At 36.7% G+C, this 13,481-nt stretch overlaps 3 protein-coding genes, 1 long non-coding RNA gene and 1 pseudogene across 4 annotated transcripts; 1 reads left to right on the forward strand and 4 right to left on the reverse strand.

The window, feature by feature from the left end:
- Positions 1-20: 20 nt before the first annotated feature.
- Positions 21-3,923, reverse strand: LOC145933785 (golgin subfamily A member 7). Its single transcript, XM_083033777.1, has 4 exons — positions 3,751-3,923; positions 3,074-3,133; positions 2,673-2,837; positions 21-2,529 (listed from the first exon to the last, which is right to left on the reverse strand). The coding sequence occupies exons 1-4, from the start codon at positions 3,757-3,759 to the stop codon at positions 2,239-2,241; spliced, it is 525 nt and encodes a 174-aa protein (XP_082889903.1). The 5' UTR covers positions 3,760-3,923; the 3' UTR covers positions 21-2,238.
- A 12-nt stretch (positions 3,924-3,935) lies between these two features.
- Positions 3,936-8,061, forward strand: LOC145933797 (uncharacterized). The gene is made up of 5 exons (XR_014424927.1): positions 3,936-4,075; positions 4,199-4,288; positions 7,003-7,245; positions 7,339-7,591; positions 7,872-8,061. It is a non-coding gene; the product is annotated as an uncharacterized LOC145933797 (long non-coding RNA).
- On the reverse strand, positions 4,810-6,696 carry LOC145944370 (uncharacterized; annotated as a pseudogene).
- On the reverse strand, positions 6,796-9,992 carry LOC145933791 (uncharacterized). The gene is made up of 6 exons (XM_083033784.1): positions 9,582-9,992; positions 8,859-9,197; positions 8,346-8,693; positions 7,880-8,038; positions 6,976-7,566; positions 6,796-6,891 (listed from the first exon to the last, which is right to left on the reverse strand). The coding sequence occupies exons 2-5, from the start codon at positions 9,167-9,169 to the stop codon at positions 7,053-7,055; spliced, it is 1,332 nt and encodes a 443-aa protein (XP_082889910.1). The 5' UTR covers positions 9,170-9,197; positions 9,582-9,992; the 3' UTR covers positions 6,796-6,891; positions 6,976-7,052.
- A 15-nt stretch (positions 9,993-10,007) lies between these two features.
- Positions 10,008-13,312, reverse strand: Abs (ATP-dependent RNA helicase abstrakt). The gene is made up of 10 exons (XM_083033744.1): positions 13,172-13,312; positions 12,764-13,031; positions 12,322-12,667; positions 12,086-12,219; positions 11,775-11,931; positions 11,436-11,598; positions 11,037-11,337; positions 10,650-10,799; positions 10,391-10,573; positions 10,008-10,275 (listed from the first exon to the last, which is right to left on the reverse strand). The coding sequence occupies exons 1-10, from the start codon at positions 13,196-13,198 to the stop codon at positions 10,139-10,141; spliced, it is 1,866 nt and encodes a 621-aa protein (XP_082889870.1). The 5' UTR covers positions 13,199-13,312; the 3' UTR covers positions 10,008-10,138.
- Between the last annotated feature and the right edge of the window lie 169 nt (positions 13,313-13,481).

The following is a 13,481-nucleotide window of genomic DNA, read 5'->3' on the forward strand; positions in this document are numbered from 1 at the left end:
TCTCCAAAGCACGATATATATGAGCTCTTACGCCGTTTTAATTATTAAAACATTTAGAAATTACACTCGTAACACGATGGTGTCCTTTACAATTTACGGATCATCAATCCAATATTGGTCCTACTAAATTAAATTAAGTATAACAAACGATTTGCTTCCTTTTCTTTTATACTCTTCGTGTGTCGACGATTAATCCGCTATATATACATTATATGCACAAACATGCGCATGTTGCATGTAGTCAGAGCACCGTGTACGTAATATTGCGACGTGCAAAAGAATTGGATAACAAAAAAAATCCTTTCCCTAATGTCACTTCCGATTTCAAAAATCATCTTTCTTTCGTTCGGGAAAATCGACAAATCTCTTTCAATCGTTTCTCTTTTTCTCTCTCTTTCTTGTTCGTACAGGATTTCTTTTTCTATCCACTCGTCCACGCTAGGATATCGTACGCCGAGGCAGTGACACATTTGGCAAGATTCTTTTAGCAATACGTCGCATTACAACGTCGAACAGGCGCTCCGCACGCATTGTGACCAAGAACGAGAGAGATCGTTCGCCATTTGTATGCGAGATACCACGATAAGTATATCATAAATCGAGAATCGCAACCTAAATTTGGTTCGACACGTTCGCGATCTATGTCAATACCTGACGAAGCAATGCTATGCAAAAAAGTGTGTTGTTTCTGACGGCACTTATTGCAACACTTTAGGCTCCCAAAGTGTGAGTAAGAAAAAGTAAATGTAGACATGGTGTTGCGTCGTTGTATCGTTTGAGATCATCATTTACAACTAATTAACAGAGTAGAGAAAATATCCAGTGTATCGCGAGCAGATCTCGAGGACTCACGAACGGAGATCGGCGACGATAGCCAACGGGCGTTCCAGTTTTCACTAAGAGAGCGGACTAAAGTGACGTACGATATTTCTCGTGCTGCATCGCAAATGGTTTCGGCTTATCCTTGATCACAATGCCAATCGAATTTAAATTCGTAATCTCTTGTATCACCGTGTTTATGCATTTTTCTTTTCTTTTTTCTTTTTAGCCAATCCTCGGGTTTCCCTATAGCGCAACGAGTATTTGTGTTAGTAATTTCGATCGAATTCTATTTTCTTTTGTTGTTGAGAGAAATACCACCCACAACCGATGTACATATGTATATGTAAGTATACTTGAAATGACTTGTTTTTTTTTGCACGCGGATACATAAGCGCAATGGAAGATATATCGCGGAAGATAAGAATTCGGAATCATTCGTTTGAGCGTTCATCGAGAACGGAACTCATTAAAGTTTTCGGTTAGGTTTTTCGGTGGAATCTCTCTAAACAAAACAAACACACGCACTATAGACGTTAAAATCGAATGCCATCTTGTCGCTAAATAATTCACGCAAACACGCATTTTTCATTCACGTCTCATTAATTAAATGCAGATGATACGATAAAGTCATAAATGAACAGTAAAAAAATATGTAGACCCCATCGTATATATGACGAATCAATGTAGCGGCTCGCGGTAAACAATTCGATTATTTAAATCACATAATTTTCCTTCTCCGCAATCCTTGATTCGCCACATATACTTCATATATACTTTCGTATGTTACATGTTCTGTACGCATATAGAAAATTGAACTTATAGAAGTGCCACGGCTTCATTACACATTCACGCGCTTCGATGCATGCTCTTTCTCGTCTTTGAAAAGCTGCCACTTAGGATCGAGACACCACGAACGCTAATGAACGCGAGACTCTCTCGTCGCAATTAGGCCAACTTTGTGTAAGCTTGTTATTATAATTAGATTGACAGGTAAATCTACGACAATAAAATCTCCACGAATCATTCGCCTCCATAATACATATTTCCGTTTCCTGCGGATTTCGACGAACATATTTTATCGTTATTTACGATATTTTACTTTTTAGGACTAAGTACGACTAAGTTCGACCCGATAACAAGAGAGTTTCAGCTCATTGCGCGTACTCGGCAAGATTAATCGTACAAGATACACCTGAGCGATCTACGGCCTGCAAGATATCATCGTTGAACTGATTCCCTCCAGCCTCGCGCAGGGTTCCTGCACACTGCGTAACCGGCTCAAACTAACCGGTATGCCTCGTAATCGTGCCGACAGGCACTCACGAGCGCGTGCATGTCCGTGATTCTGACGAGGTAATGTCCAGAGTGCTGCGCGGGGGGTCACATGAAGAACTCCCTGGATCGGCTAATATGCAGTCACGACGCAGGTCTATCCAGTACCGAGATCTCTATTAGCCTAAGTCCTCGGGTCGTTGGATCCGTCAGTAGGAGGCCGCGCGGCTTGTACACCCGATCATTCTGCTCGCTGACAAATTTGGCGACTTTGCGTAGACATTTCTCATAATGCGTCTCGGTACATATGCTTATCAGATAACCCGTGAGACAGTATAGGCAGCTCTCGCAGTAGGTGGAACAGCTGGCACGCTCCGCTTCCACGAAATAGTTGTTCAACTGATTGATGGTGTACTCGAATAATTGTCTATCCAGCTAAATTGGAAGATATGCCGTAATAAATATTTCTCAATTGTCTCGTTTCTTATTTCCAAAAAATAAAGTTTCGTTAATCCGCGATCTTCAGAGATTATATACTATAGAAAATAAAAAATATTTAACTCATTTAAAATACTCACTCTACTTTCCAATTCTGTTGGAAACCGTGTTTGAAACTTAACCATTGTTCCTTCGGTGTAGTCACGCTGTATAAAAACCTTCTGACAATTCTGAGGAGGCCCTCCACCTGCTTGCCCTCGTCCTGCGGACATGTCTTCCAATGGTGTGAGGGCAGCATGATTGCTCTGAAAATATGATATAAACATTTTTATTTTCATCTTATTTTAAAAATATGATTATATCTGTACTTTATTACTAATCTGTAGTTTATTTGATTTTTGACAGACATAATAACATATATATAATAAATTTTTATTCGATATTAACTTATAACAAATAATAAATATTAAAAATGATGCTGCGTATCATTTCTGATTTTGATAATAATGTTAATATTAGATTCTCTTGTACACTAACGTACTTTTCTCTCGTGAACAACATCTTCAGGCAGTACGCATAATGACTTCTTCGAACTTGCGCTCTATAAAATAAAATGTAACAATGATGCATCGTAAACAATCCATCTTCAAATCTTTTCGTATAAAAATTCAATTACTTTAATCAATCCCCTCTTTTATCGCAGACATCGTAATATATCCCTGATATCTTTTCACACATTAACTATTATCAACTAATCAGTATTACAGCATTGTATACATATTGTTGATATTGAAAAAAGCATTATTTGACAGTAGCATCAATTCGCATACATTGACATACTTTTCTATCATAGTTGACCCATTTAAACTGTACTCTCGACAAACTCTTTAAATCGTGTTGTGCACAAAAAAGCAACTTAACGTTAACGCTTGGAGCTTTGATTTCTCGCTCGGAAAGGCTCGTATTTTCTTTTATTTTGCTTTCAACTAACCGCAAAAACCGCACCCAGGCCTCATTTCGATAATCGCGAAGACGGACAGTGACATTCTCGCTCGTCAATTAAGGACCCGAAACGACAGACGAGGGACGACATTTTCGAGGAACGAATTGTCAAGAGCAGAGGAGAGACCGGGAAGAAGGAGCGTTTTCGACCGAGAGTTTGACAGCCAGGATACAAGAAGCTTCCGAGCGAGAGGCAGCAAAGGACGGAGGACTCACCAGTGGCATTTTAAGCTTCGTCTTGCCGGCTATGTGCTGTACGCTTTCGACGAAAGTCGAGCCCGACCCTTGTCGTCGCGCTCGCGGACCCGTGAACCCGGTTTCTCGGACCGACGATTATCCGCCGAGATAGCCGTATGACCAGCGCCACACCGCCACACCACACACGAACGGATCCACACGACTGGCGATCGCCATTGAAGAATGCGCGCGCAGGCGCAGATAAGCCAGACCAGACCAGCTGTGCGGCTCGACTTTGCTCGCTGACTCGCTGTTCCTTTCCTCTACGGCACTTTCTTACACAACGCTCTGCATTTAACACGAGGTAAGCGCATATTTTATAAGAATACGAAGAAGGAAACGCATTAAAATCATAGAACAATGTGGAAAATACAACTAAGTAAGTAAATTCTACTTCTCTCTAATATGTCTGTCTCTTTTCGTTTAGAATGAATAAGCGCGCTATTCATCACTTTCAAAGAAGAAAAAAGAGGAAGATTTGCAGAAGAAACTGCGGAGGGAGAAAAGATTGGAATTGGTGAGTCTTTTTATTCAAGTCTTTATTTCATATTTCTTTCCTCTATGCCGTTGACACACAAAAAACATGTATAAAAGTTTGCAATGCCGTCCCAACCTAACCGTCATGTAAAAATATTCAAACTTATTCAGTAGATAAAATCGTATAATTACCGATAATCGATAATATATCGATAACCTTTAATTGAATAAATAACATGCATATAGTTACTCGAAGTAAAACTGGTTGCATAACGAAGGAGTAAAAGTTATAGAAAAAAAGAAACGTAAAACATAATTTACGTAACTTCTCTTTCACAGTACGTTAATTTTCAATATAAAATATTTGAGTTAGTAATTCAAATATCTGGAAGATTTATTTTCTGCAAAAATTGTAAAAAAAAAGTGCAAAGAGAGAATGAACTGTTTAAATGAACTTTTAAATTATCGAATAAATAAGCCATAAATTTCTGCACTACAATTTATTGATAATGAAATCAAACGAAGACATATCATAGTGAACTAACTAATTATGTTTGATAGTCAATTTCTGAGTGATAAAAATGCTGTGAAATAAGACATACTCATCCGTACCACCTTGAATCGAAAACATGTGTAAGTTGTATTTATATATAGATAGTTTATAAAATAAGAAATATATAATAGGTATATACTGCAAATAAATTAACAATTTTGCAATACTTACCGCCGCATAAGTCGCTATCGATAGCGGAATCATATTACCTGCCTTAAATCCACACGATACATTACTTCTGTAAAGAAGTATAATCAGTAGAGATTTTAATCTAGGCGAGAAGTCGTACCATTTTGTCGCATATCTATAAGCAAAATTCCATCGATTTTTGTTGGGTTTTCTAAAAGATTTTTTTTTTATATCTAAGCAAAAACAATTAGATTAATTGTTGCACCGCGCAATAAAATGGATATGAGCAAGTTTTTACAAAATAATTTTAAAAAATTAAGGCAAATTCTATAAGTTATAAATAATTTCTAAATCAATTATACTATATAAACACAGATAATATATTGCTCTAAAAATGTAACATATTGCGATACGATATACTCACTCGAATAATATTTCGCAAATTTTCGCGACAGCATAGAGTAGTCTTTCAGCATTTGCATTTCTAGATCGCTCGTAAATATGTCCCAATGCTCATCGATGGTCTCATATAATTGTTGTAACTTATCACAACAATGAAAATAAAAGACCAATTTAATTTATTAAACACGAAAAAACATTTTTAAATTAAAACATTTTCAAAAAATTAAAACAATGTTTAAAAATTTAAACAATGACGACAACACCTTGCAGTTCTAATAATGGTAACGTCATGCCTTGTCTTGGTACAAAAATCCATGTCCCACCCTCAAAAGGAAAGAGGCTGAGAGAATCAATTGATAACAGCCTTCAAAAATTGTTTGCGCATTGTCCTAATGATCGTATAATAATAATATCTATGTACAATATAATATTGTATATCCATTGTTATGTACAATATAATATTCTATATCCATTAAATATATTACAAATATATAAAATTATTGTACGAATAATTCTATATAAAAAAATTGTCATTACTCTATTTGATAGATTGAATCACAAGCGTGTCAAAATATATGGTGGTAATATTTTATGATAGAAATATATTGCTAATATATGTCATGATATACACACACGATAATATATAATCGTATGATATATTTTAGCACGATAAGAATTTAAACTAACATTAATCGGATTTCTCTTGGATTAAAATGTTGTCGAACGCATTACCTCGAACGGACAGTAACTTATTTCGAGCAGAAAGCAGAAGATTCGCAATGAATTTCTCGCGAAACTATTTTGAAATGGCCAAAGACCCGTTGTTGATAAAAATAGCCGGTTGATATTGTGCTCTCGCAAAAAGTGCGCTAGCATGATTAAACTGTTTCTCGGTCGAAAGACCGCCACATAATGACACGTGTCACGCAAATATGCTATTCGATTCTTCGGCATATGCGTCATGTCGCAAAGGAATCATTAGAATGTCAGGCATCGTCAGCGTTAATCTATTATTTCACTGATAGAGTGTATCCGTCGAAACTGATCCGTCACTTTTCTCGTCTTCGAAATAACAAGTTATATTGGACATTTTTGTAGAATAGCGTGTTATAGTAATAAGTATATAGTGCAACATAAAATACTATATGTAGCAAGAAAGTTGAGGGTGGAAATAATAGCGTTAAAAATATATGTTGATCTTCTGGCTTTATGACGACTGTCTCTCCTCTGTTTGCTAAAATATTGTTCAGTCGATTTTAAGTATTTCTGGTACTCGTATAAAGTCGAGAGTATTCTTGTTGAAGTTGAAAAATAACGGAATAAGAAAGTAAAGTTTATTTACAAAAAATGAATTAAATTTTGCACGGAAGATTAATACTTAGAAATATCAATAATTAAATATATTGTACAGGTACTGATTTTAATTATAAAATATCACATGATGCGGAGAAGTATCGTATAAAAAAAGTATAAGGATGTGATAGAGAATTTCTCACGATTTTGCAATCGTTTGGCGCTCGATCGTCTTCTGCTCCTTAGATCTCGCCTATTTTGCGTTTCTGCAAAAATTGTTCCTAATATATATATATAATATATCCACAAGAATGATCTCTTTTAATTTGTTTGTAAGAATTTGACCGTACCATTCTTTCTTCTCTTAAACAATTTAGAAACGGAGGACTCTACAAGTCCGTCTACGATAAACATATGGACCGAAGGATCAAGAACTCTCGAAGCGAATGAGATCAGATACATCCGGCTGCGGATAAATTCCTGGTCCGCACGTGACCCAAGGATCCTCCAGCTCCCAGAGATCCGGCGGCAGATGCTCACGACCGGGTGGAGGTCCTCGTGAAGGACTCGATGGGTACCGTTCTACGTCGAAGAATCTCTCGAGCTCCTCAGGATCAAAGGTGGGATATCTGTAAGACTCCTCGCGCCTCGGTATATCACGCATACTAGTTTTTATCCTGGACACAACTGGTATGTCCTCTTCTTCCTCCCAGGATATGTCGCCCTCGTGTAAAAACTCTTCCTCGAACGGCACGTCGAAGAGCAAATCCTCTGGTAACGGTTCACTAGCTATTCTCTCGAACTCCTGTTCGGTCCTGCGAGCTGCCTCGCGTGCCCTGATGCCAGCCATGCTTCTTTCGGCGAATTCGCGGGCCGCCACGACACTCGGATGCTCCCGACCGTACTCGACGCGGAACATTTCGCTTTCAATGTCGGGAACTCTGCATTAAATGTAGATATTATTAGGTGAGACTGAAAACTTTAAATATTTTTTATCTCGTAATTTATTGAATACAAAAGATACACACTTACATTATTTTTCTATGTAAGTTTCCATGGTGTTCAATACAAGTGTTCCAGCACTTCAGAAACATGAAGACTTACGTAGAAAAATAATGTAAGTGTGTACCTTTTGTATTCAAACTTAATAAAATCGATTGAAGATTGCTGATTTATATTGATTGCATGTTTCAAAATTGTAATTCTTTATCTTTTCTCTTTTTCATAATATTTTAATATTATATAGGTATATACCTGTATATATATCTAGGCCTCTCTTCTTCCGCGAGTTGCACAGCGTTACCACCAACATTTGCCACTGCCAGCACAAAGTCTCGTCTCGCCTGTTGCAGGTCCTCTAGCTTATTATTCACCGTAACCGCTTCCGCTGCATCTTTCTCGTCAAGACTCTCGCTACCGAACAATATTCGTCATTAATTCACACAAGAAATAGATAAATTAAACAAAAATATATAAGAATTATTTCTTTTATAACAAATAAAATTCTCAACATTTAAATCAAATATTTAACATCAACAGAAAAGCTCGTTTTCTGTTGGACTAACTAGAAGTGTATAATATCGATTCTTTGACGAATCTTGAAATATATATCAAAGTAAATTATTTTTTATATTCTACATTTTTTCAGAAGCTTTGTGTTGAAACTAAAAAGAAGCAAAAGGAATTCCAAAACCTTTCAATTCCATGGAAATTAAGTCACCTAATCACTTTGATCGAGCGGTTCGCCACTTCGGACACCGGTGCCTCCATAGCAGTCACAGGTGGTTGAGGGATGCTGACGATGGTCGTGCGATTCTCGTTCACCGACCTCGGCGGTATCACGATGCTGTCGATCGGACCCTCGCCAACCGGTTCGGCTTGGATCACCTGGGCATTCATGGATCTCGCCAGTTCTCTAGTTCTCTCTGGAATAGCCGGAAGTGGTTCCGGTGGCCGTCTATCCGGCGCGACTCTCCTCTCCAGCGGAGTAGGCCTCCTCGTCGGCCTGGCAGGCGACACCGACGGAGACGGCGTCGGAGCCCGTCGTGATACCCTCTCTCTACCAAACCTGTACAGGTACAGATATATAAAAAAATTGTAGAATGTTTAAGAAATTAAATTTTGACAAATTTACTTCAGGAATATTTATAGCGCACGCAAAAAAATGACCATTTTAAATCGTTGTAAAATTCTTTTTAAATAACGCAAAAATCGCATAATTCTGAAAATTCACCTAGGATCACCACCGATCGGCGCGGGTGTCCTCCTCGGCATCCTTCGCATCGTTTCTTCACGCTTACGCTCATACTCCTGCTTGAACTTCTCCGCCTGTTTCACCCGTGCCATCATCGCCTTCGTCACTCCCGGTTTAGTGAACTCGACCTTCTTCGGTTCAGCCGGGGTATATTTGCGCCTTCTGCCAGGATCTATGACAGACTGTGGTTGTCTCTTCATTTCCTGCTTTCGCTCAAGCTCTTTCACCAAAGCGGCACTCCTCGCCTGTCTTAGGGCTTCAGTCTTCGTGAGTCGCGGCCGGCTCGCCATCGTCGATCGTCGTCGATGTCAGGTAATTCTTGAAATTTTTTAAAAATTTCATATAAAATTTTATATTACAATTTTATTTTAAACAATAAACTAATATATATACAAGCGCTACGTTTCTCTCCATTAAGCTTATCATCTATACTGATGAAAGATTCTTTAACTAAATAATTTTTTTTCAATAAAAGTACCAAGGCAATGATAATGTTTTGGCACTTAATAATTGTAAAGTAGCTGGGTGTTACATTAAGAACGCGATAGAAAATTGAACGCGCTTTATATTTGTACGTATTAACAATAGAAATGATGATTATAGCTTACGACACTTTGCACTATAACGGATAGCCTAATGTTTTTTAGAAGATAATTCGAAATAATGGCTTTAAGATAAATGATTATAAAGAGCATAAAAAACCTCTTAAAAATATATTTCCTAAAATCTCTGAAGAATAAGCTTTTTCGATCAGCGCGACGATTTTCCTTGGCGCTCGAATGAATCCAGTACTTTTTCATGTTTTGAAACTTGCGATGTTAATAACCCATTCTGGGCAATATGCCCGGCACTTTAAGGCCGGGTAGATTTATTCGCCATTATTAACAAGAATTTTGAATTATGTCGGGCCTGAAGGGTTTATGTAAAAAAGTCACCGGTGACAGATGCGGCAGCTTTTGTTTCGCTCTCGCGAAATGAATGAATCTCTGAAGTTGGCGAAGGAATATTTATTTTTATTTTTATACCAAGTAAAATAAATTAATTTTTATAATGATTTAATATGATTAATATGATTAATTTAATATGATTGAGAGTTTATACTATTTAATTAAAATATTTATTTTATTTTATATTTTTTAAATACATATGTTTTTACTGCTATTCTAACTAAGACACATTTATTATCGTAGAAATGAATCTTGATATGTATATATATTTACAATGAATACATAAAAATTATTTTGTCTAAGACATGCTGCTTAATAATCAGCAGCATTGCTGGCCAGATAATCGCGACGTCCGATATTGGACGCCTGCTTGTTTTGCACAGCCTCTAATTTCGGACACTCTGTGATTCTGTGCCCGAGTCCGCCGCAATAACTGCAACCGCGTTCGTCTGCAATAAAGCAAAAAGGATATTAAAGTTTGCGAGAATATAAACAATATAAATAACGACAAGAGAGGAAATAAACACCAATTAAAAATAGATAAATTGCCGATTAGTATCTTACCGCCTAGATTCAGGTATTTTTCGTTCTCTGAGCAAAGTTCCAGCAAGAACGGCGGCACCTTCTGCTTTGCTTCCATCAGTAGATGTTTAAGGTCAAGCAGTACCGATTCATCGTTCGCTTTATTGATAAAAGTCGTCGCTATACCGGTACGTCCGGAACGACCGGTTCGTCCTATCCTGTGCACTGAAGATATATAATACATTAAACGTTTATTTTAAATTTTTTCATCCAATATCATAAACGTATCACGATATATTACCATAATTTTCTACGTCGTCCGGCATATCGTAATTGATAACGTGTTGCACATCGGCGAAATCAAGACCTTTCGATGCGACGTCTGTCGCGACAAGCACATCTTTTCGACCGGCACGATACGCTTCCACCGAACGTGATCTTTCTTCTTGATCTGAAAATTTAATAAAAAATTAATGATATATTTAATTCATTTTAACAATATTCAAATATTCTCTCTGAAATACTAATACGATTTGTTTTTAATTCTAGCGCATTTTTCAGCATGAAACTGTATTACATTATATATAAAATCATGAATATGTTAATATATATTTAATACGTTCTATAATTTTAAATTACCATGCTATAGTTGAAAAATATAATTCGTGAAATATAACTATAATTATACCTATTCCTCCATGTATCGCGACAGCTTCCACTCCTTTTATAAGTAGATATTCGTGAATAGCGTCCACATCGCGCTTCTTTTCCGCGAATATTAAAACCGGTGGCGCAGTCTTCTGAAGGCATTCCAAAAGGTAAACAATTTTAGCCTCTTGTTTGACGTACTCTACTTCCTGTATCACATTCATCGATGCAGCTCCGGCACGACCGACGTTTATTGTCACGGGTTTTACCAACGCCGAACGCGCAAAATTTTGAATTCTTTTTGGCATAGTAGCAGAGAATAATAGCGTTTGCCTCTGTCCCTGTAACACGCAATATGCAGTAGACAATTTTTATTATTCTAAAAAATACTTGATATTTTTTTCGCGGATCGTATAAATATATTGAGATAAATAATTACCCTGAAGAATGAAAATATTGTTCGCACATCCTCCTCAAATCCCATGTCTATCATACGATCTGCCTCGTCCATGCAAAGATAACGACATACGCTTAAAGTGACCATCTTTTTATGCAACATATCCATTAGTCGTCCCGGTGTCGCTACCATTATATGCACGCCTCTGTAAATATAGAATTTATATATATATATATGTGTGTGTGTATATATATATATATATATATATATATATATATATATATATATATTATATACATACAACATATATAAATTTATATATGTGTGACACATATTAAAAATAAAAATATCGAAAATTAAATGACAATAAAAAATATTAACTTGTTGATTATAGCTAATGATTCCGAAACTGGTACACCTCCGATGGCCAAACAGCAGCGTATTTCCGGGCAGTCCACTTGCCTTAAGCTAGTGGTATAATGTCGGATTATGTCGAAGGTTTGCTTAGCTAATTCCCTCGAAGGACATATTATCAAGCCTGAATTGAAATACATTAATATTAATATATGCATAGTACATAATATGATATTATATGATATTATAGAAATATTAATATCATATATGTGATATATATGATATTAATATTTGTCAATAAAATATCACTCTACCTATTTACTATCATAAATATTTACCGTAAGGTCCTTCTTTCTTAATGAATGGCATATCGAGTTCTTGTTCCAAACAAAATTCAATGATAGGTAAAACAAACACCAAAGTTTTACCACTACCAGTAGAAGCTATACCAATCATATCGCGACCAGACAACCTGCAATTATATAACATTTGTACTTTTGCTCAATTATATAACTCATCAATATGATAATATCAATATCATTGTGAATGAATGAATTAAAATATGAAGACTAACACTGTAGGTATTCCTTGAACTTGAATTGGAGTTGGCTTGATAATGCCTTTTTGCTCCAATCCATATAAGATTCCTTTGTGAAATTTCATTTCCTTGAAAGTTTTTAAAGGTGGCGGCACTTCGTCACCCTCCACAAGTATTCTAAGCTTCCTTCGTACTCTTTCATGACGTACCCCGCCAAAACTGAGTATTGCTCTCGGTGGTTGCCAATTGGTCTTGATAGGATCTTTATATTGAATACCCTTGGCTAATTCAGCCACACCCATTAGAGCTTTATTTTCAGCGACACTTTCTAAAATTTTCTCTTCCTCCTTCAATTGCTTCTCCATAGCGCTTTCCTTCTTGGCTAGAACATTACAATAAGAACTTCCATAAACAATTTCTCTAAAATTAAATTATATTGCTTATTTGTTTGTATAGATTTATAAAAGAGGTTTCATACCTTCAGCCAATTTTTTCAATTCAGTATGTTGGTCGAGAAGAGAGATGTTAGATTTTCTCCCCCAAACTTGTCCGTCATCATTGTCAGCGTCATCTCTTTCATTCTCGCTGCTACTCTTTCCAACACCATTAGCACCTTCCTCTTTTAACTCTCCGAGTTTACCCAATTTTGCGAGCAGTTGCTTTTTACGATGTTTGACAGATATGTATGGCACATAATCATCATCCATATCCAAAAGACTGTCCTCTTCCTCCTCCCTTCTATATCTCTGCATCAGGAATAATTACTTGACATAAGTACAGATACACATACATTGGTACGACAAAAAAAGATATAGATATTAAAAAATTTAATATAATAGAATATATTACAAGTTTGTGTTGACAAAATATATCTAGGTTAACTAACCTTTATCGCAGGCTCGTTGTTATCCATTGTGTAGCACCGATTCAGCAACTATCGAGTTCACTACTGATCTCCAACGAGTGTAGTCGAGTTTTAGTGTTGGTTGCTCTCCGATTCCTTACAGTTTATCCATTTCTTGACAGCGTGAAAATTTGCGTTTTTCAGAGGACAAAAATCTGCGGAGATCCGTGGAAAACGGAAGTCTATCGCTTCTTCTCTTGCGCTGCTCACGCCATATATGTATGTGGACTATATGGACAAGTTTTTCTCGCTGCTTCGTGCCATGTTCCCAAGACCAATAATGCAAAATAAT

The sequence above is a fragment of the Prenolepis imparis genome, unplaced genomic scaffold (genome assembly GCF_030444845.1).
Source record: "Prenolepis imparis isolate NDT839.2.m4 unplaced genomic scaffold, iyPreImpa1.0 SCAF_1, whole genome shotgun sequence".
Classification (NCBI taxonomy): Eukaryota; Metazoa; Arthropoda; class Insecta; order Hymenoptera; family Formicidae; genus Prenolepis; species Prenolepis imparis.

Coding starts and splice junctions, on each gene's coding strand:
- Abs (XM_083033744.1), bottom strand. CDS start 13,198: ATGGATAACAACGAGCCTGCGATAAAG. Junction 11,932..12,085: donor TAAGAAAGAAGGACCTTACG/GTAAATATTTAT, acceptor ATTTCAATTCAG/GCTTGATAATATGTCCTTCG. Junction 10,276..10,390: donor AAAATACCTGAATCTAGGCG/GTAAGATACTAA, acceptor GCTTTATTGCAG/ACGAACGCGGTTGCAGTTAT.
- LOC145933785 (XM_083033777.1), bottom strand. Junction 2,838..3,073: donor ATGTTGTTCACGAGAGAAAA/GTACGTTAGTGT, acceptor TCATATTTTCAG/AGCAATCATGCTGCCCTCAC. Junction 2,530..2,672: donor CAACAGAATTGGAAAGTAGA/GTGAGTATTTTA, acceptor CTTCCAATTTAG/CTGGATAGACAATTATTCGA.
- LOC145933791 (XM_083033784.1), bottom strand. CDS start 9,169: ATGGCGAGCCGGCCGCGACTCACGAAGACTGAAGCCCTAAGACAGGCG. Junction 8,694..8,858: donor CCGATCGGTGGTGATCCTAG/GTGAATTTTCAG, acceptor GTACCTGTACAG/GTTTGGTAGAGAGAGGGTAT. Junction 8,039..8,345: donor CGCTCGATCAAAGTGATTAG/GTGACTTAATTT, acceptor ATTGTTCGGTAG/CGAGAGTCTTGACGAGAAAG.